General features: G+C 38.9%; 1 protein-coding gene across 2 annotated transcripts in view; it reads left to right on the forward strand.

The window, feature by feature from the left end:
• The window catches only part of MLLT3 (MLLT3 super elongation complex subunit), a 148,049-nt gene that overhangs the window by 76,684 nt on the left and 48,686 nt on the right, over window positions 1-22,679 (forward strand). For both annotated transcript variants that reach the window (XM_060762444.2, XM_060762445.2), the window contains 2 exons: window positions 14,745-14,827; window positions 19,018-19,161. In XM_060762444.2, coding sequence (XP_060618427.2) covers window positions 14,745-14,827; window positions 19,018-19,161 — 227 coding nt within the window. The remainder of the gene's footprint in view (window positions 1-14,744; window positions 14,828-19,017; window positions 19,162-22,679) is intronic.

Consider the following 22,679-nt stretch of genomic DNA (forward strand, 5'->3'; position numbering starts at 1 on the left):
CTGTAATTTGAGATAAGACTGTCTAACTCTGATTAAACCATTATTCTAACCCTCTTCAATGTAAATGTGCCTATGCATCCTTCCAATAATAATAATAAAGAGAGTAAAATAATAAAGTAAAATAATAAATGTAATAATAATAATAGAGTAAAACAAGAAGTGCAATAATAACAATAGGGTAAAACAATAAATGCAATAATAATAAATAGAATAAAATAATAATAATAATAATAATAATAATAATAATAATAATAATAATAATAGGATTGAAGAGAAACAACTGGAAAAGCTAACACGTTATGAGGATTTAAAGATCGAACTGCAAAGGCTCTGGCACCAGTAAAGGTGGTCCCAGTGGTGATCAGCACACTGGTTGCAGTGCCTAAAGACCTTGGCCTGCACTTAAACACAATCGGCGCTAACAAAATCACCACCTGCCAGCTGCAAAAGGCCACCTTACTGGGATCTGCACACATTATTCGCCGATATATCACACAGTCCTAGACACTTGGGAAGTGTCCAACGTGTGATCCAATACAACAGCCAGCAGAGTGATCTTGTCTGCTGTGGACTCATCTTGTTGTGTTTGAAATAATAATAATAATAATAATAATAATAACAACAACAACAGAGTAAAATAATAAATAACGTTGACTTGAATATAAATGAAGGGGGGCTTTTTCAGCCTAAAGGGCTGAAAAGCTTGGCTTAAACTCGAGTATAAATGATAATTTAATCAAATGGTTTGCTTTAGTTGGAACCAGTAATTGGATTTAGCGTTAAAAGCTTCCCAGAACCATGTGGTTTCCCTAATACCCAAAGGCCATGCATGATCTAATCTCTGTGTAACCTTTATTAGACAGAAGGTCCAGCCTTTGCCAGCCTCCTCATTCTAGGAAATTAAACATTGTGATCCTCAGACTAATGCATGCAGGATGAGACTGTCTTTCAGAATCACTAGCCCCAAGCTGTGTTATTCCAAATACTATTTTACAACTACATTAAAGTTTCATCAACATTGATAAAATACTGTGATTTCAAGGACAGGTTTATATTAGTTAGTTCATATCAGCCATCTTGGTTGCCATATTTGGTTTTAAGGAGAACACTAGAGTGTATCATGTAGGTCTTGTCAGATTTAGTTTTCGCAGGATAAAAATAAGCTTAAGCAAATAAATCCCCATCAAATAGCCCATTACATTGGAAAAATTCTCAGGCTTTCATTCCTGAGGTTAACACTTGGATGTTAATAGATGTATTTATTTTGTTTGACTCAGGATAACTTCCTGTGCTCAATTTTTACAGTAGAGATCACATTATGCTTGATCTGCTTTTAAAAGTTTCTGAAACTAATTTTCTTTTTGCAGAAGACAGATGCTGAAGTTTCAGTATTTTATCTGTAGCGGCTGAACAATTGTACCATATCTGTGCTGTGTTTTCTCATATTTTCTTTATCTTTAAGATGAAGAAACTGATTGGTATTATAGATATACATAGTTTATAGCTTTTAAAGTGAATTTATGGAGTCTCACTAGTATACAATACAACTAATTTCAAGGAAGAATTGTGTCTAGATGTTTTCAATTCTTCTATACAAAAGCACAATTTAGGAACCCTGAGTTGATATAGAGAAGTTGTTGATTAAATAAGTTAAGTGTTAATAATCACGGCACATATGTTTGCTCTTTTATGCACAGTTGAAAAGTCTGGTAAGACGCATTTTGGGATGTTATGGAAAAGTAGTATCTGAACTTTGGGGATATTTCACTTAGAAGAATTTTTAAAAAGAGAGGAGTTGAAATAAACTATCAGAAAAAGCATATGACCAAAAGGTCGGTGGTTTGAATCCGGGGAGTGGGGTGAGCTCCTGTCTGTCAGCTCCAGCTTCTCATACGGGGACATGAGAGAAGCCTCCCATAGGATCGTAAAACATCCGGGCATCCCCTGGGCAACATGCTTGCAGACGGCCAATTCTTTCACACCAGAAGCAACTTGCAGTTTCTCAAGTCGCTCCTGACACACACAAAAAGGGGGGGGGGGCAAAGTTGTCTGTGCTTCTAAAAAAGCTGGATATATACTGTCTTCAGTACAGGAATTTGCTTCCAAATATCTATTTGAGGAGTCCCTCTTTGCTCACTTGCCTCTATGAGCTGGTGTTTAGGCTTTCCATTAACATCTGATTGGTCATTGTTGGAAAACAGACTGCTGGAATTAATTTACCTTTGATCTTATCCAGCTATTATATTATACTTAAGCAATGCTATTAGTTAATAATACTGATTTATTTCCTGAAACTTGCTTTAGAATAAAGAATGACTTTAGACTGCCATTTGCAAGTTAGGGCTGGCCATATTAGCAGTGCCTGAGGTTTTGTTAAACAAGAACTGTTGTTCATGAAAAAGGATTTCATAGCAGAGGGGATTTCTACAGTGGCGTTACTACAGTTTGACTTTTCTTCTAGCTGTAAGCAGAATATGCTTGAATTTGGTCAAATGTGGAGCTGTGAAGATGGGCCCCAGAAGACTTTATGAAGGTTCCTTGCTTATAGTTCCCAACAGCCTCTGCCGCAATGTCATATTGTTTTTCCCAAAACCATATCTAGGATTGCTGCCCTAAGAAAAGAAATACCTTAAATATCTATGCAGACATTTGTCCACACCACATAGTGTAGTAGTAGTAGTAGTAGTAGTAGTAGTAGTGTATATGTAAGCAGTGCCTTAGGTCAAACCCGTCCATCACTTGCTTTCTACAAAACGGACCTTGTAAGCATGTTGGGATATACAACTGGCCTCCACATTTGTGGGTTCAACTTTTGCAGATTTAATTATTTGCGGATTTGATTAATATGTTTTCTCTAGAAATCCCAGTGTTCTCCAGCATGACTCTTTTCTCAACTTCCACTACCAGAAGTTGACCACAGAGTTGCATTAAAGAACATAGGGATTCCTATATATAGTAGAGTCTTGCTTATCCAACATAAATGAGCCGGCAGAACATTGGATAAGTGAAAATATTGGATAATAAGGAGGGATCAAGGAAAAGCCTATTAAACATCAAATTACATTATGATTTTACAAATTAAGCATCAAAACATCATGTTTTATAACAAATCAACAGAAAAAGCAGTTCAATACACTGTAAAGTTATGTAGTAATTACAGTTTTTATTAATTTAGTATCGAAACATCGCAATGTATTGAAACAGTTGTAGATCTGGGTGGGAGGCAGATTGCATACAGAACGTTGGATGAGCAAAAGTTGAATAAGTGAGACACTACTGTAGGTATTTTCTGGGACTAAACAAAATAGCAAGGTTTTTATTTGCCCTTTTCCCACTTTTTCCTCATCTCATGAAAGCAGAAGCTGTACGGCACTTAGAAAGTTCTCACTGTCATGAACTTCAATCAAGAGGTCTTAATTATAGGGCTTTCCCAAACATGTTCAATAAAACAATGAGAGTAGCTTCAGGTTGCAATCTTAAGAGTTAAGTATCAGTGTTCATTGAACAGTTTAAAAAGTTAAAAATAAACATCTTCTATAACCCCCCCCCCCCCCCCCCCAGATTGGCACCCATTCAGTTGGTTTTGTGAATTTTCAGTTTTTGGCTGCCTATGTGAAAATAATGAAGAGAAAAGTAATATTTGAAAAAGCAATCAAGCCTTCTGGTATTTTACTTAAACCAGTGCCGTCCAAGAAATACTTGAAAAGGGTTTCCCTTTTTTTCCCCGCTTCCAGTAAAAATTCCATTAAAACATTTATGTTTAAAAATGTACCGTGTTGGGTACTCCTCCCCCCCCAGACTTCACTTCAGTAATCAGCTATTTTCCCAGAGGATTGGCTAATACTTACCATATGTGTCAAGACGAAATTGTCTTGCCAAACTTTCTTTGGCACCTAGGTAATTTTTTGTTTGGGTAAAGTCCGCTGTGTAATGCATTAACTCTTAAAAAGAATTAAATAAGACTTTTAGCCACTTGGGTCTTTTCAGCATGGAGTAAGAATAACCAAACGTTAATGTATGTAGTCATGAGGTACCTCTCTATATATTCTGTTTTAATATATCAGCAATATATGTTTCTCTCAACCAACCACGTGGGAAATAATGTTATGCTATGGGAAAAACATATCAGAACAAATACTGAATTGAGTATCTCTTTCTTTATTACCTGATATTAGATACCATTGTTGTTGTTGTTCATTCGTTCAGTCGTCTCCGACTCTTCGTGACCTCATGGACCAGCCCACGCCAGAGCTCCCTGTCGGCCGTCACCACCCCCAGCTCCCTCAAGGTCAGTCCAGTCACTTCAAGGATGCCATCCATCCATCTTGCCCTTGGTCGGCCCCTCTTCCTTTTTCCTTCCACTTTCCCCAGCATAATTGTCTTCTCTAGGCTTTCCTGTCTCCTCATGATGTGGCCAAAGTATTTCAATTTTGTCTCTAGTATCTTTCCCTCCAGTGAGCAGTCGGGCTTTATTTCCTGGAGGATGGACTGGTTGGATCTTCTCGCAGTCCAAGGCACTCTCAGAACTTTCCTCCAGCACCACAGTTCAAAAGCATCAATCTTCCTTCGCTCAGCCTTCCCTAAGGTCCAGCTCTCACATCCGTAGGTTACTACAGAGAAGACCATGGCTTTGACTAGGCGGATCTTTGTTGCCAGTCTGATGTCTCTACTCTTTACTATTTTGTCGAGACTGGACATTGCTCTCCTCCCAAGAAGTAAGCGTCTTCTGATTTCCTGGCCACAGTCTGCATCTGCAGTAATCTTTGCACCTAGAAATACAAAGTCTGTCACGGCCTCCACGGTTTCTCCCTCTATTTTCCAGTTGTCAATCATTCTTGTTGCCATAATCTTGGTTTTTTTGACGTTTAGCTGCAACCCGGCTTTTGCGCTTTCTTCTTTCACCTTGATTAGAAGGCTCCTCAGCTCCTCCTCGCTTTCAGCCATCAGAGTGGTGTCATCTGCATATCTGAGATTGTTAATGTTTCTTCCAGCAATTTTCACCCCAGCTTTGCATTCATCCAGCCCCGCACATCGCATGATGTGTTCTGCATACAAGTTAAAAAGGTTGGGTGAGAGTATGCAGCCTTGCCGAACGCCTTTCCCAATCCTGAACCAGTCTGTTGTTCCGTGGTCAGTTCTGACTGTTGCTACTTGGTCCTTGTACAGATTCCTCAGGAGAGAGACAAGGTGGCTTGGTATGCCCATCCCACTAAGAACTTGCCACAATTTATTATGATCCACACAGTCAAAGGCTTTAGAATAGTCAATGAAGCAGAAGTAGATGTTTTTCTGAAACTCCCTGCCTTTCTCCATTATGCAGCGGATATTGGCAATCTGGTCTCTCGTTCCTCTGCCTTTTCTAAACCCAGCTTGAACGTCTGGCAACTCTCGCTCCATGTGTTGCTGGAGTCTTCCTTGCAGGATCTTGAGCATTACCTTACTGGCATGAGAAATAAGGGCCACTGTACGGAAGTTTGAGCAGTCTTTCGCATTTCCCTTTTTTGGTATGGGGATATAAGTGGATTTTTTCCAGTCTGATGGCCATTCTTGTGTTTTCCATATTTGCTGGCAAATGGCATGCATCACCTTGACAGCATCATCTTTTAAGATTTTAAACAGTTCAGCTGGGATCCCGTCATCTCCTGCTGCCTTGTTGTTAGATACCATAGTACTTGTAAATATTGTGTCACCAAGGAAAATATTAAAATGAAAAAAAATCCATGTTCCTTCCTGTTAAATATTGTATTACAAAATGTTACACACCTCTGAAGATGCTAGTTTCCCAAAAGGTTTAAAAAGGTCTTTAAAGTCTGTGGTTTACATTTTTATTTAATCAGCCAAATGAGAAATGTTGAGAGAGTCGTTTATTGGATAATGGCATTTCTACGTCAAGTCGTTAGTATTTTTAATCTCTCTGGTGTCCAAAACAAATGTATGATTGTAAGTTAAAGGTAAGCCCATCCTTTCAGGTTACAGGACTTAAATAAGATAGGTAATTATGACTTACTTCCACTGAAAGATGGATCACTTACTGGCTATGGAAGGCAGCCATGCAAATGATCCACAGAAATATTTTGGTCATTAAAAAAGTTCACCAGGTGTCTTAGGGCTCATCTACACTGGGCAGGTTAGCCCAATATGGAGTAATTCTAGATCCAGCATGTTTCTGCCAAATCAAGGACTATTGTCTAGACCAGTGGTTCTCAACCTGTGGGTCCCCAGGTGTTTTGGCCTACAACTCCCAGAAATCCCAGCCAGTTTACCAGCTGTTAGGATTTCTGGGAGTTGAAGGCCAAAAACATCTGGGGACCCCAGGTTGAGAACCACTGGTCTAGACCAGGGGTCCTCAAACTTTTTAAACAGAGGGCCAGGTCGCAGTGCCTCAAGCTGTTGGAGGGCCGGATTATAATTTTTTTAAAAAACAATGAATTAATTCCTATGCGCACTATGCATATCTTATTTGTAGTGCAAAAACACTTAAAAACAATACAATAATTAAAATGAACAATTTTAGCAAATATAAACTTATTAGTATTTCAATGGGAAGTGTGGGCCTTCTTTTGGCTGATGAGATAGGATTGTTGTTGTTATTGTTGTGTGCTTTCAAGTCATTTCAAACTTAGGTTGACCCTGAGCAAGGGCTAGGTAAATGACCTTGGAGGGCCGCATCCGGCCCCCGGGCCTTAGTTTGAGGACCCCTGGTCTAGACCATAGCGTCTTAAACTTTTTTCATTTGTGACCCCTTTTCACCCAAGAAGTGTACATGACTTCAATTATAAAGATTTATAAAATAGATACAAAAATAAAACATTTGCAAAGCTTGTCAAACAGACTGATTTTCCATTTTGTGGAGTACAACTGAAATATTTTCTGCACTTTGCACAGTAAATCGGTGGTGTTCAGATCCCAACATGGAGCTAAGGGGATCCCATTTGAGGTTGGAACCCACAGTTTAAGAAGCAGTGGCTTAGACTGCTCAGAAGCACATCGGCTTTGCTGGAGATAGTATGTATCTTACCTGCTTTGTATCTCCACTGCTTCGAGCGAACTCCTTGTGTCCTTTGCGTCTCCAGTGCTCCATGTAAGCTCCTGAGAATTGTGAGCATTCTTGCTGATGTCAGAAGGAGACACCAGCACAACCAGTAATGGCTGTGAAGGGACCAAGTACATTCCCTGATGAGCACAGGAAAAGAGTGATTGTGCAAGTGTCCAGTCTAGACAATGGATCACTCCAGCAAATTCTGAAGTATCATTGACAAAGCATGTAATTTTGAAATGCTCACTGGAAGCCATGGAACAAGTGGTTCATTCAGGATGAATCTGGGTTGTTGTTTTGTAGTGTAGACACGCCCTTAAATAAATATCTGGAATTTGTTACTTTAAAAGGAGCACAATTTCAAAGAAGGCAAAATGGATGGCTAAATACCATAAAGGTAGCATATCCTGTCTGATCTCAGAAGTTAAGCAGGGTCAGCCCTGGTTAGTACTTGGACTGCCAATGACTACCAGATATCAGAGGGTATACTTCAGAAGAATGAAATGGCAAAACCACCTCTGAGTATTGCTTGCCTAAGAAGATTATGGAGCTGACATAAATTAACATAACAAGTGACTTGAAGGCATGTACATACAAAGCAATGTTACTCACATTGGTGGTCTGTGGAGCATTGCCAGTCTGCTAGCTGGTCTGCAGCGAATTTCCAGGAAAGAAAGAAACAGTTGGTGCCAGTGCACTTAGATAAGGTACCAGTCCTTGGGATGTGGGAGGATGTGGGTCTTCTAGATCAGATGCATTGGTCTCAGAAAGAGCAGCTTCATTGCAGAGAACAGTGTAGAACGCTGTCAGCCTGTATTCAGCCTGTATTGGCACTAACATTATGTAACGCCCAATGAAATATTGCTTACTGGACTGCTGTGATGTAGGAAAAAAACTCCATGTTATAAGTAAGATTAGGACAGTCTCTTTTTCTCATCTGCTTCTAGTTTCATATTTTAAAATATTCCCCCTGGAAAAGGTTGGGAGGAGACATGTGCCTTTTTTTCTTATGCAAGGATAGATGTCGCCCATTACTACTTCTATTGATTTTCATTTTGAAAATTATTTTAAATATCAGTATAAGAATGCTGACGAAACAAGGGAGGTGAGGGACTGTTGGCTGTTGGGCATAATCAAAATGTATTAAGTGAAATGGATTTTGGGTACAAGAATCAATACAAATTGCTCACATGTTGTATAAATAAAGTAAACATTAACAGGCGAGTTTTCATGAAACAACAGTATGGGGAATTACGATTTGAAACAATGAATGTCCATTGAGCAGCTTTTCTGGAATTAGGTCTTTTTTATTGTTCTTGAAAAGATTGGTAGTCCTTTACTTCCTTTGTTCTTGTTGTCTGCTGTGCCTTTTCCATACTTAAGGCTCTTCTCTGTCTGTTTTAGACCTAGCCAATGATCAGGGCTGATGGGAGTTGAAGCCCACCAAACTCCAGAGGGCCCCATGGCCTAGAGACTAAAATTAAAATCTTTGCAGTGTGGGGTTGGGAAGTCTAAATTAAAATGGATTTCTATACCTAGGCATTTTAATTTCTGCAAGTTCCCCAGTAACTGAATGTTCTTGTGCTACTTTTCTTGTGGTTGTACACATGTCACTTCATTGTACTGAATGTGGTTTCAAAGAATTTATGTTATGCCACCCTGAAATCTCATGAGGTGAAATGCAATATAGAAACAGTATAAATAAATAAGGAAATGGAGGAAGGTGGTTACTCTCCACTCTTTTTCACACCCTGGTGTGAAATATAATTATATTATTTTTACCTCCTGGACCTTCATAGCTTCGGCTGTTGCACTTCTCTCATTTTTATCTTTGTTATATTATTATTATCCTTGCAAATTTCATGGGATCAGAAGAATATTTATTTTCCTGCTCAATTTAATATTATACTTTAAAATATTAGAAACGTAGTAAAGATGAAAAACCTGTCCACTATCATTCTAGTTTAATTATTTGATGCAATTGAATCAGACACAAATACTGACCACCATTTGTGGCTGGGAGGTGCTGCAAATTAATGGATCTCAAACTATAGTCCTTCTGGTATTTTAGACTTCAAGTCCCAGAATCCCTGGCCATTGACCAAGGTCACTGGTACTTCTGGACACTAATGTCCATAATAACACCTGGAGAGTCAAATTTTGAGGACTGCTGACATGTATCATGTTATAAAGCAAGTGTTATTTGTTAAATTTGTATCCTATTGTTTCTTCTGGACATGATAGCAAAAAAATCCAATTAAGAATGCAGTTATTAAAAAATCAGATGAAAGACAATCATTAAACTGTTGCTTCTCTGTAAGCTGGTTTTTATAAGAAGCCAGACCTGCACCATATACACACAAGAGGGAAGAGTTGGCAGGTCTGAACATACAACCCAAGGTATAGACAAAATTTAGAAAAAAGCCTCAGAGGCAAAGCTTTCCAAACATTTCATGTTGGTGATACCCTTTTTAGACATGGATCATTTTGTGACACACTAATTCAGTTTTACTAGCAAACTGGAAGTTAATCAAATTTTAGAGATATGGATATATTCGCAAATTTTATTTATTTATTTATTTATTTAATTATTGTGTGAGAAGCGAATTGAGAATACAGGTATAATGTATAAAAACCATAAACAAAAACTTGGCATTATACTAAATTTTCTTTGACTAGAAGCTGGCCACTTGGAGTGCCTCTGGTGTCGCTGTGAGAAGGTCCTCCATTGTGGATATGGGAGGGCTCAGACTGCATTGTAGTAAATGGTTTGTGGTTTGCTCTTCTCCACGTTCACATGTCATGGACTCCACTTTATGTCCCCATTGCTTAAGGTTGGCTCTGCATCTCATGGTGCCAAAGCGCAGCCCGTTCAGCGTCTTCTGAGTCCCCCAGTCTTCTGTGTGACCAGGAGGAGAGACTTTCATTCGGTCTCAGTTATGGATTGGGTTTTAACCTGCCACTTTTGGACTCTTGCTTTCTGAGGTGTTCCTGCAAGTATCTCTGTAGATCTTAGGAAGCTATTTCTTTATTTAAGGCGCTGGCTTGCTGGCTGATATCTGAACAGAGGATAATATTATAATTCATAAATTGTAATAATGTATAATGTATGTGGATAAAATGTATCTATGAAACCCTTTCATTTATATTTTGGGAAAAAAATGATTTCTTGCTTATTTTACATAGGCTCAGAGTTTTTTGTTACATTTGTGTGACACTGATGCACTGTATCACGACACACAGTTTGGAAAACTTTGCTATAATGACTATGCAGATTCATTGTTATGTTATGTTATTGCTATGTTATTGTAATTGCACTACCGGGCTTGGCCTCATGTAAGCCGCCCCGATTGTGGCAGGTATAAATAAAGATTATTATTATTAATATTAATAATAATAATAATAATAATAATCTGTGGAGTGCTCACTCTTGGTTGGAAAAAATAAAGGCATTTGGGGCACTTTAACATTTTTTATTGAGTTGGGTTTGGTTTTTTATGTCCAATGTGGTACACTGCTGTGAGTGTTGAACTACAGGAGACCAGGGTCTGAATTTCTGTTCAGCCAAGATTTGTGAGCAAGTCACACTCTTTCAGTCCAGGCAGCAGTGGCAAGTTTTCTTTGAGTAAGTCCTTCCAAGAAAACCCTGTGAGACATTTGCCAGAGTCAACCTGAAGGCATGTAGCAGCAACATGCCATTTTCATTTAATAGATGGAAGAATATTTATGTCAGAAGTGTGTTTATTCTTGATCACTTTTTTTTTCTTTCTTTTCTATAGTCAGGCTATTCCGAAAACCTTGGGCTGATCTATCAAAATGCTTACATGAACTTTTCTAACGGTTTAGAGGATACTAAGTTTTGATTTCTTCCTGTAGACTTTTCTGCTGTAGTAATAAGTATTTTTTAATGCATAGAGGCATACATTCCCCCTGATGTGGATTTGCTCTGTTTCCAAAATCTTGTGTGTTGAATTGCCAAGAGAAAAATAAACGGCCTTTGCAATCTCGGGGTCCGTTTAAGCAACCATCCGTTTTTAATGAGAGAGAGGTTGAGAGAGATTTGTGTGCTGCCTTTCTCCCAGAGTGAGACCCCAAGACAGCTTCCAAAACCTGAAAATTTGTTTTGTTTGGATTAAAGCCCCCAGAATTTCCCAACCAACATGGTCTGGTTGTGCTGGCTTCAGGTTCAGGGAGTTGCCCAAAGAGTGAATTTTCAAAGCTCTCATTTCAAAAATAGCTAACTACTAGCAGTTTCCTGGAACAGCACATGTAAAATAAAAAAGGCAAAACCTAATCTGAGCTACTGGGAGCCATTCCACCTAGCCATTCTGTCACAGCTTTGTTTATTTCATTACAAATTTGCTTCTTTAATAACCTCAGTTGTCAAAAATAGAGCTATATTTGTATGGCTGTGAGAACGAGGGATCTATTATGTGTCATTCTAGCATTTGATTCCATGTCTAAGCAAATTTGAATCTGCTTTCTGTCATAATGTTGTGTGTTGGGGTTTTGTTTTGAAGCAATGGGACGATATTGTTACAATGTCAGGTTTCACCTACATAATTGAGTGTATATTTATAGCACATCATTTATAAACCTCTTCAAATTTGCAAGTTGTTTGTGCAACTAATGTGATAAATGGATTCAGTTTAAATGCAAGAGCACCTGTGTGAATTGAGCTGAGTTATAAACCTCTGCAAAAAACATATTCCATCCACTGAGCAAAATCTTCTTATTTTATTAACATTCAATATTGATTATGAGGCATTGCATGTGATGCAGACAATATAAATTATATATTATGTATTCGAACCATTTCTGATTTATGGCAACCCCAAGGTGAGCCTTTCAGATGGTTTCCTTAGAGAATTTGTACAGAGGGACTGAGAGAATGTGACTTTCCCAAGGTTACCCAGTCGGTTTCTAAGGCCAAACAGAGATTTGAGTCCTAGTCTTCCAATGTCCTAGTCCAAAATTAAATCCACTACACTAGTTCAGTATTATGCACAGTACTGTTTATAGGTGGCACAGTGGGTTAAACCATTGAGCTGCTGAACTTGCTGACTGAAAGGTCGGTAGTTTGATTCTGGGGCGATGGGTGAGCTCCCGCTGTTAGCCCCAGCTTCTGCCAAACTAGCAGTTCGAAAACATGCAAATGTGAGTAGATCAATAAATATAGCTTCTGCGGAAAGGTAGCGGCGCTCCATGCAGTCATGCCGGCCACATGACTTTGAAAGTGTCTACGGACAATGCCAGCTCTTCAGCTTATAAATGGAGATGAGCACCACACGTCAGAGACCAGACTTAATGTTAGGGGAAACCTTTACTTTCCCTTACTATTTATAAATGTCATTATATTTGGGTTGGAAATGCAGTTAATCTTTAGAGGGCATTTACTCTAGTGCATTAAATGTTTTGGACAGCCATCCACTGAGACAAATGCCCTTAAAAAGGATTTGCACCATAATATGGGAGAAGGGGGGGAAAGCAAGAAAAATGAGGGCATAGTTTGTCCATTGCATGCATCCCTCTTTTTTCTTTCAATAAAATTATTCTACCAGACTGTAGGTACTGTTGGAGGTTTGGGAAATTCGAATCAGAAAAAAATAGGGGGAAATGTTCTCTAACCCAAATAAGAAGACATCCAGTTTAGCAAACTTATATTAATTTTGTCCACAAAAAGAAAATTTCCCATGTGAACTTCATATGATCTGTAAAAACCATTGAACTGGAGTATTTGACACAAAAAGTTTAATGAAGTCCATTCACTGGGATTTATGATTATGTTGTTAAGCTTTCTTTTAAAATATTTGCCTGGAATATCTTGAAATATTTTATAGGCATATTTGTTTTAGTATAGGCAAGTTCTTTATCAGAAGGTTGGCCAATAATTAATGAATTGGTTGTAGCAGATCTGAAGTCAACAGAGTAGATAGTTGTAATTAGAGGAACTACCCAGATCAATTAAGTTATAAGGCAATAAAAGAAAAAGAAAGAAAAGCTTCTAGTTTTAGTGAATCAGAAACATTTCTTCTAGTTAGAAGTTGTCCAAAACTATCTACATCAGTGGTTCCCAATGTTTTTTTGACCAGAGACCACTTGAACAGGGACCACTCTCCAACTTTAGTACCAAAGTACTACAAATCAGTTCTTGGTCAACTTTAGATTTGGTTATTTGGGGTGTTGATTCAGAAAATTGCATTGGATAGACTACATCAGCTCTAATTTCTGATACAGAACATATGCCATCCAGTAGTTGCCATCTGCTCGCCCACAGGAAACCGCATTTAATAATCTAAAGCTGATGTGGTAGTGGTAATCTTTCATGCGTAGTTAGCCTCTCCCCTCCCGACATCACAGTTGCCTTGGCAGTATAAGAGAGTTTTACGAGACTAGTCACTATTTGCTGCGTGGTTTCGAGGCAACAGTGTTGTAATGATGAGTCTGTTGACCATATTTTCGTTCTTGGGGACCACTGGTGGTCCACGGATCACAGGTTGGAAACCAATGATCTACAGCAACTTTGGCTGGCATTATAGAGACATAGCTCAGTGATTAAAGACACTGACAAAATTCCTTTTATCAAAGTATTTTTATGCCTCTTCAACCCCTTCTTCATTCTCCATCTCACTACAAGACTTTTTTAGCACCATCAGCATTAGGATAGCATGGTAAAGGAGGACTGGAGTGTTTCTCAGGTTGCAGCAGCAAATTTGTGGGTTGTCAAGTTGCAACAACATGTCACACTGCAGCAACATGTCTGTTGGAAACAAAGCAATAAAGCTTGAGGGTGGCACACAAATCAGTAAGTTTGGCCACATAAATGTGAGCTTGTTTTCAAAAGGTACCGAATCCATCTGAACAAACTATACAGGAATAAAGAAAAGTTCTGAGAATATGCATTGTTTTACTATTAAATAAAATGTTCCAATCCCTGTATCAAAGTGATTGGCTATATTTTCATATTTTGATCTATACATAATAATCTACTAGCCAACAATGTGCTGCCACCTATAACTAATTTTTCAATTTGGGGCGGGAGAGATTTGATACCTTTTGGAAATAAACTCCACAAATGGAAAAAGGAAGGAAGATAGAGACAAGTGAAAGGAAAAGTTGTCCCCGGATTCATTTTGGAAGATGCTTTCAGTGGTCTCTAGGAAGTTGAAAATGTTTCTGTTTTTTATGCAAGGATTGCTTGAGATTGTTGTTTTATTTCACATGTTCAACTATGGATGAAATGTTTGCTGAAACTTTCTGAGCTATTTGTGTGTTTGTGGAAAAGGACATATCATTATTCTTTCAATGTTCTGCATCTGGTACCAAAGTTTCTGTTAAAGATTTAACGCCTAGAAACACATCTACTTTGTTAACTGTGGTATACCTGTATCCGTCACAGTTGTGACTTATATTGTTATCATTTTATTATATTCCTACTTATTGTTTATTAAGCAAAGCATTATTAAAACTGGGAAAAGCTATAACATACCACATCTGAACTCATACCCTAAATAACAATTCCTCTAGTCTTTTATTGAATCAGGAGGGAAAAGAAGGATTGGAATCACAGTGGGAATTGATAATGTTTCCCCAAATTCATTAAAATTTAATAGTTTTTCAAGCAGGTTGACGAAAATCTTCCATAAAGTTATTGTTCCAAATGTAAAAGCTGATTTTTTTTTGTTTTGTCTCTTTCCCCCTCTTCCAGTGTGCAAAGACCCACCATACAAAGTGGAGGAATCTGGATATGCTGGTTTCATATTGCCAATAGAGGTTTACTTCAAGAACAAGGTGAGCATCTTTCCTCTTTCCATGTCTCAAAACACACTTACTTGGTTCTTAACATTTCCTTCTTAATTGGTGCTTTGAGGATTCTCCGAAAATGTCAGCGTAAAAGGTTCCTTTGCAGTAAAAGTCAGATGCATACCTTGATAAACCTCTTTATAGGCACAAAGGTCTGTTGTGGAAATTGCATTGTGTTAAACTGAATTGCTATCTATTTAACTAACAGAACGATAATGTGAATTTCCTTTCTACCTTATGTGCATCCTCTCATTCCCAGAAAATCTGTTCTGTGGAATAGATGGTGGCATCATCCTGGGAGATTGGGGTAGGCATCCAGAAAGACTGTGGTGGTGGGAAGAGAAGATGGGATATTCAGTTACGTGAGTGAAAGTTAACTTGTGCAACATGAAATGTCTAATAGGTCCGTTTCTTTGTTTTCCCGATTTTTATTTATTTTGTATTAAAAGCATTTCATAAATAAGCATAATACTGATAAAACAGAGGGAGCATGAGAGGTTAAATAATTTCACTCCCAAAAATGGGCAACAGTGGCTGCATTATCTGTATCTTTAAACAATTTTCCTCTGTTCATGAGGCAGGGCATTGTGGTCAAGCACACAGATGCGGAGTTGTTTATTCTGCTCCACAATCGCACAAGGTAGCAGATTCTTCTAGGTTATACCATTTTGCCAGGTTGTCTTTTGCCAACTCTGCTTCTGAGTCTGTTCAGGGACTTCCAAGTTGCCCATTCTTAGTTTGCCCCTTGAGGCAGACCCTTGGTTTAGCTGCCCAGGGGGATATCCTTTCTGTCGCTGGGGGAACATTAAGAGGAGTGATGGTTCTCATGAAGCTTCCCTGATAGTATGCTCCTTATAGAAACTAGATGTTGTCACATCTTGTTTTCTACTAAACCCATAAAACTTAATGTAAGTAAAAAATTATGGGAATAATAAGTAATAATAAGTAAGGAAAGACAGTCTTGCATAAATAGGTATTGCTTTATAACACTGTTATCTCTAAATTATGATTTGATGAAAAAATAACTGGATTCCTGACAACAGTTAACTAATTCATTTTAAAGTGAATATCATTGTTTTTGTTATAGTTGCACCATGTTAATGTTGAGAGTATTTGACTGGTATTTGATACCACAGAATGTTTCTATGTTTGCAGTACCTATATATGTATAGATTGTGCTTGGTTTCTCCTGTTTGTAGGGCTTTCCTGAATTTGTTCACCTTCTTAGTTTGTCTCACTTTAAAGGATTTGAAAAATATCGACATTGTGATACTACAACAGAATTTGGTTGGTCAGGAATTTTGGAGATGACATTTGATTAATGGCTGATTTATAAATACATGGTGAAGGAAATTATACTTGTTCAGGCCTTGGTGGTGGGGTTATGTGTTTGTAAATCACATCACTGTTTTGTGTTTTGTCTATTTTGTAAGTTGTTATTGTATGTAAATAAAATCTTTTAAAAAATGAAAAATAAAAGTATTAAAAAAACATTGTGATACTGCATTAGAATGGCTATGTTTTATATCAGTATGATTCCTTTCTCATTCTCACTCTGTATTTCCTTAAAAATTTGTCCAGAGGAAAAGGGAAGATCCTGAGAACATTGTGAAATCTATCCTGTAAGACAGTGGAAATTTCCTATTAAGAAGCCTTTCAAAGTATCCCCAGATAGCTAGGTCTCCCTAGTTATCTGGGGATACTTTGAGCTGCAAGGGGAGGGAGGAGAGGTTCAGCCTCCCTTTTGCTTGTATGATATTGACTGTCACTTGAGTGAGTAAAAGCTTTACTTCTGAGGCCAGAAATGGAAGATTGTGACTCAAAGTAACAGGCCCAGTAAGACTGAAATAGTGGGTGTTTTAAAAGATATTGGTTGAAAAGTGCTTTGTCAAGAAAGTAGGCTGTGCTTTATAACATTTGTGGATGTCATTTGGTGGGGAGCAGGGAACTTGTCTTCTCCTGTCCTAGAGACTACAGCAGAGAGCAATGTATTCAAATTGCAGGAATAAAGATTTCACCTAATCATTAGGAAGAACTTTCTAATTGTAAGAAGTGTTTGATAGTGAAATACGCTGCCTTCTGGTGTGATGAAATCTCCTTCTCTGGAGGTGTTTAAACAGAGGTTGGATGGATATCTGTCGGTTGTGTGTTCCTGCATGGCAGAAACAGGTTGATCTGGATGGCCCTTGTGATCTCTTCCAGCTCAGTGATTTCACAATGCTATTAATTGTAAAAAGAAGTGTAATAGAGTTTGGAAGGCTATCAAGGATTAGTGATGTCACTGTATGGAGTAATTCCTGGAGAGTGTATTTTAGCTTGGATTATACCAATCAATTGAGAATATTAAAATATGCTTGTGAATGAGTTGTGTGGTTTAACTTATGCTTCATGCAGAGTATTATTCTCCAGTTTATTATTCTTGTTGTGCCTAATATTGTATTCAGTACAATGCAATTCAAACACTAATCTCCGCCAGTTTCATGTAGCTTCACAGGAAATTGATTCTTGTCAGCAAGCATATCAGAATTGTTTTGGAACACAGAATTATATTTGTACGCATGTAATGCAAACAGCTTCTAAACTAATGAGCTTCTAGGATGTTTTGCACTGTGTTTGGTTCAGAGAATGGAATCTGTTTTGGCTTTTGATAGAATAGGACAGATTACTTGTTACCAAAGTAATCTAAATCTTCACTGCATCTATGGAAGCAAGAAATCCTGTTCCTTGTCTAGTTTCAACCTAGCTATCCTGCTATAGTTTCAGCATCCCTTTTCCAGATTTCTAAACTCAGAAATACCGCAAAATCAGTTGTCATGGCGCACAAACTTTGCTTCATGCACAAAATTATATATATATATATATATATATATATATATATATATAATTTAATTGTATTGTAGTGAGCAGCTATGCTGTGTAGCATTTTTAATGAAATAGCTGAAGTATAATTACTATTTTATTAGAATATTTTCAATAGATGGGGAGCTGTAGTGACGCAATGGGTTAAACCCTTGTGTTGGCTGAACTGCAGACCTGAAGACCTGAAGGTCATCGGTTCGAATCCGTGAGACAGGATGAGCTCCCATCTCTCAGCCCCAGCTTCCCATGTGGGGACCTGAGAGAAGCCTCCCACAGGATGGTAACACATCCAGGCATCCCCTGGGCAACGTCTCTGTAGATGGCCGATTCTCTCACACCAGAAGCGACTTACAGTATATTCTCAATTTGCTTCTGACACAATAAAAAAATTGATAGCAGATTTCAGTAAAATAGAAGAAAAAATAATTAAGATATTCTGTGGTCTTTATCCAGGTGTTTTCTGGACACTGCCTCAGTCTCTTGAGTGTCAGGCATCGGCATGTCTGTTGATTAAACCTGGAATTTTGTGCATGATTCCAATGACTCTCTCAATGAATATGTTTAGGATTACTCTTCACACCAATGTCAGACCCTTAGACCATAATGCTAGACCAGGACTTGGGGTGAGTCTACACTGGTAAGAAAAAATGGACTCATCTCAAAACTACTAACTATTCCTATGACGAACTGAATATTTTCGATGAATACTGTGGGTTTTCTTGCTTTGCTTTGGGAACTTGCTGGAAAGTCCTCAAGCATTCTGGGACTTTGTGGCGGTATAGACAATTGGATTAGGTTCAATTGACCCAATGCGCTGTTCAGATAGACAGCATGGCATCACTAGTGCAGAGAAAGGGATGGCTTCTCCCCATGTCAATGCAGCCACATAGTGGCCAGTACAGACTCACTGAACTCTCAGCATATTGCTTGATATTCTTGGGTAAGTCATTACATTTCCATCTTGGTTTCCTATTTGTAAAGTGGCCTTCTATAATGTAAAGTATAAACGAGTCTTTAAAAACATGTTTTAGTCTCAAATTTGTCCTTAGCTCAGGACTCAGAGGAGATAATAGCACAGTTAAATAGGAGCCGAAAATAAAACATCTTGTTAATGCTACATGATTGGCTTTGTTAATGAGGGACCTTTGGCTGATGTTAATAGATATGACAAGTCTTAGTAACAGTATGTAAAATATATAGTCCCTAGTAGTTCAGTTAGATATCATTATAACGGTGAACAGTAGAGGTGACAAGTGCCAAATTGGCAAAATGTGCACATATTATTGTCCCTTGATGTTTGACTTCTTCCCAATCTGTAGGAAGAACCGAAGAAAGTCCGCTTTGATTATGATCTGTTCCTGCATCTGGAAGGCCACCCACCTGTAAACCATCTTCGCTGTGAAAAGCTGACTTTCAATAACCCAACGGAAGAGTTCAGAAGAAAGTTGCTGAAAGCAGGAGGAGTAAGTTTTATCTGAGTGTCTAAAGCAAGCAAATATATGAAGACTTTGATGTTCTGTGCTGATACTTGTTACTTGTTAGGCAATCCCTCATTGCCCGAGTATGATGGCCTTCCAAGTGTGTAATGTCTTGGCAGTGGATACGTAGGTGACTGTGGAGCCCTATTCTTGATCCGCATATTGTTCCACGGTGAGGGCATCGGTTTCCAGATGGAAGGCAGTCCCACTCAGGGTTGGCTTCATGCGTCTTCCTCTTGCCCTCCATTCAAGCCTCTTTGAATCCCACAGCACTGCTGGTCACAGCTGACCTCTAGTTAGATACATCTAGGCATGCTCAAAGTTGATTTTTCCTAACTACCTCTAGAAAAGTGTTTCTATTGTTATGGAATCATTATTTGTACAAGTTCTATATGCCACGTAATGTATGTCCTCTCTATTCATCCTCCAGAGCTATCCCATTACTGGAGAATCATGCAATCAGAGAATTTCACATTTTCCCTCTAAAACAAGGTGGAGGTTTTGCCATTGGTTACTGGAGGATATGTTTTTTGCTTGCATTTTTAATAGGTGGTTAGTTTCTTGTCATTTCCACTATAGGTTCTCTTTCCACTCCCTGCTCCCATTTGTGTTGGGACTGCAAGAGGTCTAGAGCAGTAGTTCTCAACCAGTGGGTCCCCAGAGGTTTTGCCTTCAACTCTGAGAAATCCTAACAGCTGGGAAACTGGCTAGGTTTTCTGGGATTTGTAGGCCAAAACACCTGGGGACCCCACAGCTTGAGAACCACTGGTCTATAGTAATCAAAACTGTTCTTGCCTAGTGAGGTTTCCCCAGTATAGCCTTTATGGTGATATTGAGTAAAAATGAAGTAATCCTGTCAAAGATGAAGAAGCTATAGACAGATAGCAGACAAAGTATCACACTACAACTATTGAATTATCTTCTGGATCCTGAGATTCTTTTTGAATCAGAGTTAGTCCCAAGTCATTTGTAGTGCTTATTACTGGGAACGAAGGTTTTAGCATGGGATTGATTCTGAAAACAGATGACCAGATTCAGGTTTAGGGTGATAGTTTTCACTCTGTACGGCTGCGAAGAATCAGGTTTACAATCTGGAAATGGCCCTACATCCTATTTTGTCACTAGAAACCAGACATCCTCCTGTCATTAACTGAAGCTAGGATACTTTCCTGAACAAATAAACCTAGCCATAGATATCCAATATTTACTAGGAGAAAAAAAGGCTTTAAACTTGTTAGCATTGCCCTTAAGGATGTTTCTGCTGCAAAACTGGATTCGATTTCCCCCACTACAAAGATAGCAGTATCAGAGAAGTTGTACATAGTTAATATTTTCCCTAGAAGATCTCTGTCCTGCACCAATGAAAAGATACTAGTTGCTGCTACCAGTTTGCTTAAGGTCAAATTGCTTTTTTCCTGTCCCTGATCTTTGCTTGTCAGATGTGTTGTTAGATACCTGATACATAACTAAGGCCCATTTTCTCAAGTGACACTTAAATGTACCCTTTGTTTTCTGTGGTTTTTTCATTAGTAATTGATTTTTACTTTTCTGGGCGACTTCTCCTGCTTAAGACAAAAAAAAAAGCAGAACAAAAGAGAAAATAGCAGCTGCAACCATAATTGCCATCACTATACGTGGATGTTTTCAGAGCTCTGTAAGTAAAAGGAAAAGGATAGAAAGAAAGGCATGCTTCTGTCCTACAGGGCCTTTGAGTCTATTTTTTTAACTTCTTCAGGTAGATGAATGCATGTATACATGCACTGCCTTTCCTGCATAAATGACATTCACAAATAGTCTGTCTTGAAATAATGCTAAGAATGCTTTCTCTGCCAGTTCATCACCCAGCTCCACTTTTTTGGAGTGTTGCTTATACTGTCGAAGCAAAAGAGGCTTAGGAAAACTGCCTTGACCCTACGCAATAAAGCCACTAAAGGGGATGCCTTCTGACTCAGACTCAAGACCAGAAACAATTTTAAAGCTTGCTAAATTTAAATTTAAATTTAAATTTAGAAACTATTCTAAAGCCTTTGACTGTGTGGATCATAATAAATTGTGGCAAGATCTTGGTGGGATGGGCATACCAAGCCACCTTGTCTCTCTCCTGAGGAATCTGTACAAGGACCAAGTAGCAACAGTCAGAACTGACCATGGAACAACAGACTGGTTCAAGATTGGGAAAGGCGTACGGCAAGGCTGCATCCTCTCACCCAACCTTTTTAACTTGTATGCAGAACACATCATGCGATGTGCGGGGCTGGATGAATGCAAAGCTGGGGTGAAAATTGCTGGAAGAAACATTAACAACCTCAGATATGCAGATGACACCACTCTGATGGCCGAAAGCGAGGAGGAGCTGAGGAGCCTTCTAATCAAGGTGAAAGAAGAAAGCGCAAAAGCCGGGTTGCAGCTAAACGTCAAAAAAACCAAGATTATGGCAACAAGAATGATTGACAACTGGAAAATAGAGGGAGAAACCGTGGAGGCTGTGACAGACTTTGTATTTCTAGGTGCAAAGATTACTGCAGATGCAGACTGTGGCCAGGAAATCAGAAGACGCTTACTTCTTGGGAGGAGAGCAATGTCCAGTCTCGATAAAATAGTGAAGAGTAGAGACATCAGACTGGCAACAAAGATCCGCCTGGTCAAAGCCATGGTATTCCCTGTAGTCACCTACGGATGTGAGAGCTGGACCTTAGGGAAGGCTGAGCGAAGGAAGATCGATGCTTTTGAGCTGTGGTGTTGGAGGAAAGTCCTGAGAGTGCCTTGGACTGCGAGAAGATCCAACCAGTCCATCCGCCAGGAAATAAAGCCCGACTGCTCACTGGAGGGAAAGATACTAGAGACAAAGTTGAAGTACTTTGGCCACATCATGAGGAGACAGGAAAGCCTAGAGAAGACAATCATGCTGGGGAAAGTGGAAGGCAAAAGGAAGAGGGGCCGACCAAGGGCAAGATGGATGGATGGCATCTTTGAAGTGACTGGACTGACCTTGAAGGAGCTGGGGGTGGTAACGGCCGACAGGGAGCTCTGGCGTAGGCTGGTCCATGAGGTCACGAAGAGTCGGAGACGACTGAACGAATGAACAACAAAATTTGTTCAATATTTATCATCGGTATGTTTTGCACCATGTGTCTTTCTCAAAAAACAAAGGCTTTGAAAGACTTCTTCATACTTTATTGCTCGCTGTGGTTGTGGCAAAGTACAGGATTTCCTGCCTCCAGGAGAGTACATTTTGTTTGGGTTTTGCTTATTGTTTTTAAGGCATTCAGAGGACATTCTCCACAGCAAAAGCAACAAAGTAAAATCGTGTTAATGTTTTAGACATAATAAAAATGCTATCTGGAATGTAGGTCTCATATACAGTGTTCCCTTGCTACTCTGCGGTTTGTTTTTCGCAGACTCGCTGTTTCACGTGTGTTTGCTTCCCAGTTTATGAATGGTTGCTGTTGCCCAGAGTGGCGTTCTAATCCCGCCTCCTGGCAATAATGGAGTGTGGAAGGGGG

The sequence above is a fragment of the Anolis sagrei genome, chromosome 2 (genome assembly GCF_037176765.1).
Source record: "Anolis sagrei isolate rAnoSag1 chromosome 2, rAnoSag1.mat, whole genome shotgun sequence".
NCBI lineage: Eukaryota > Metazoa > Chordata > Lepidosauria > Squamata > Dactyloidae > Anolis > Anolis sagrei.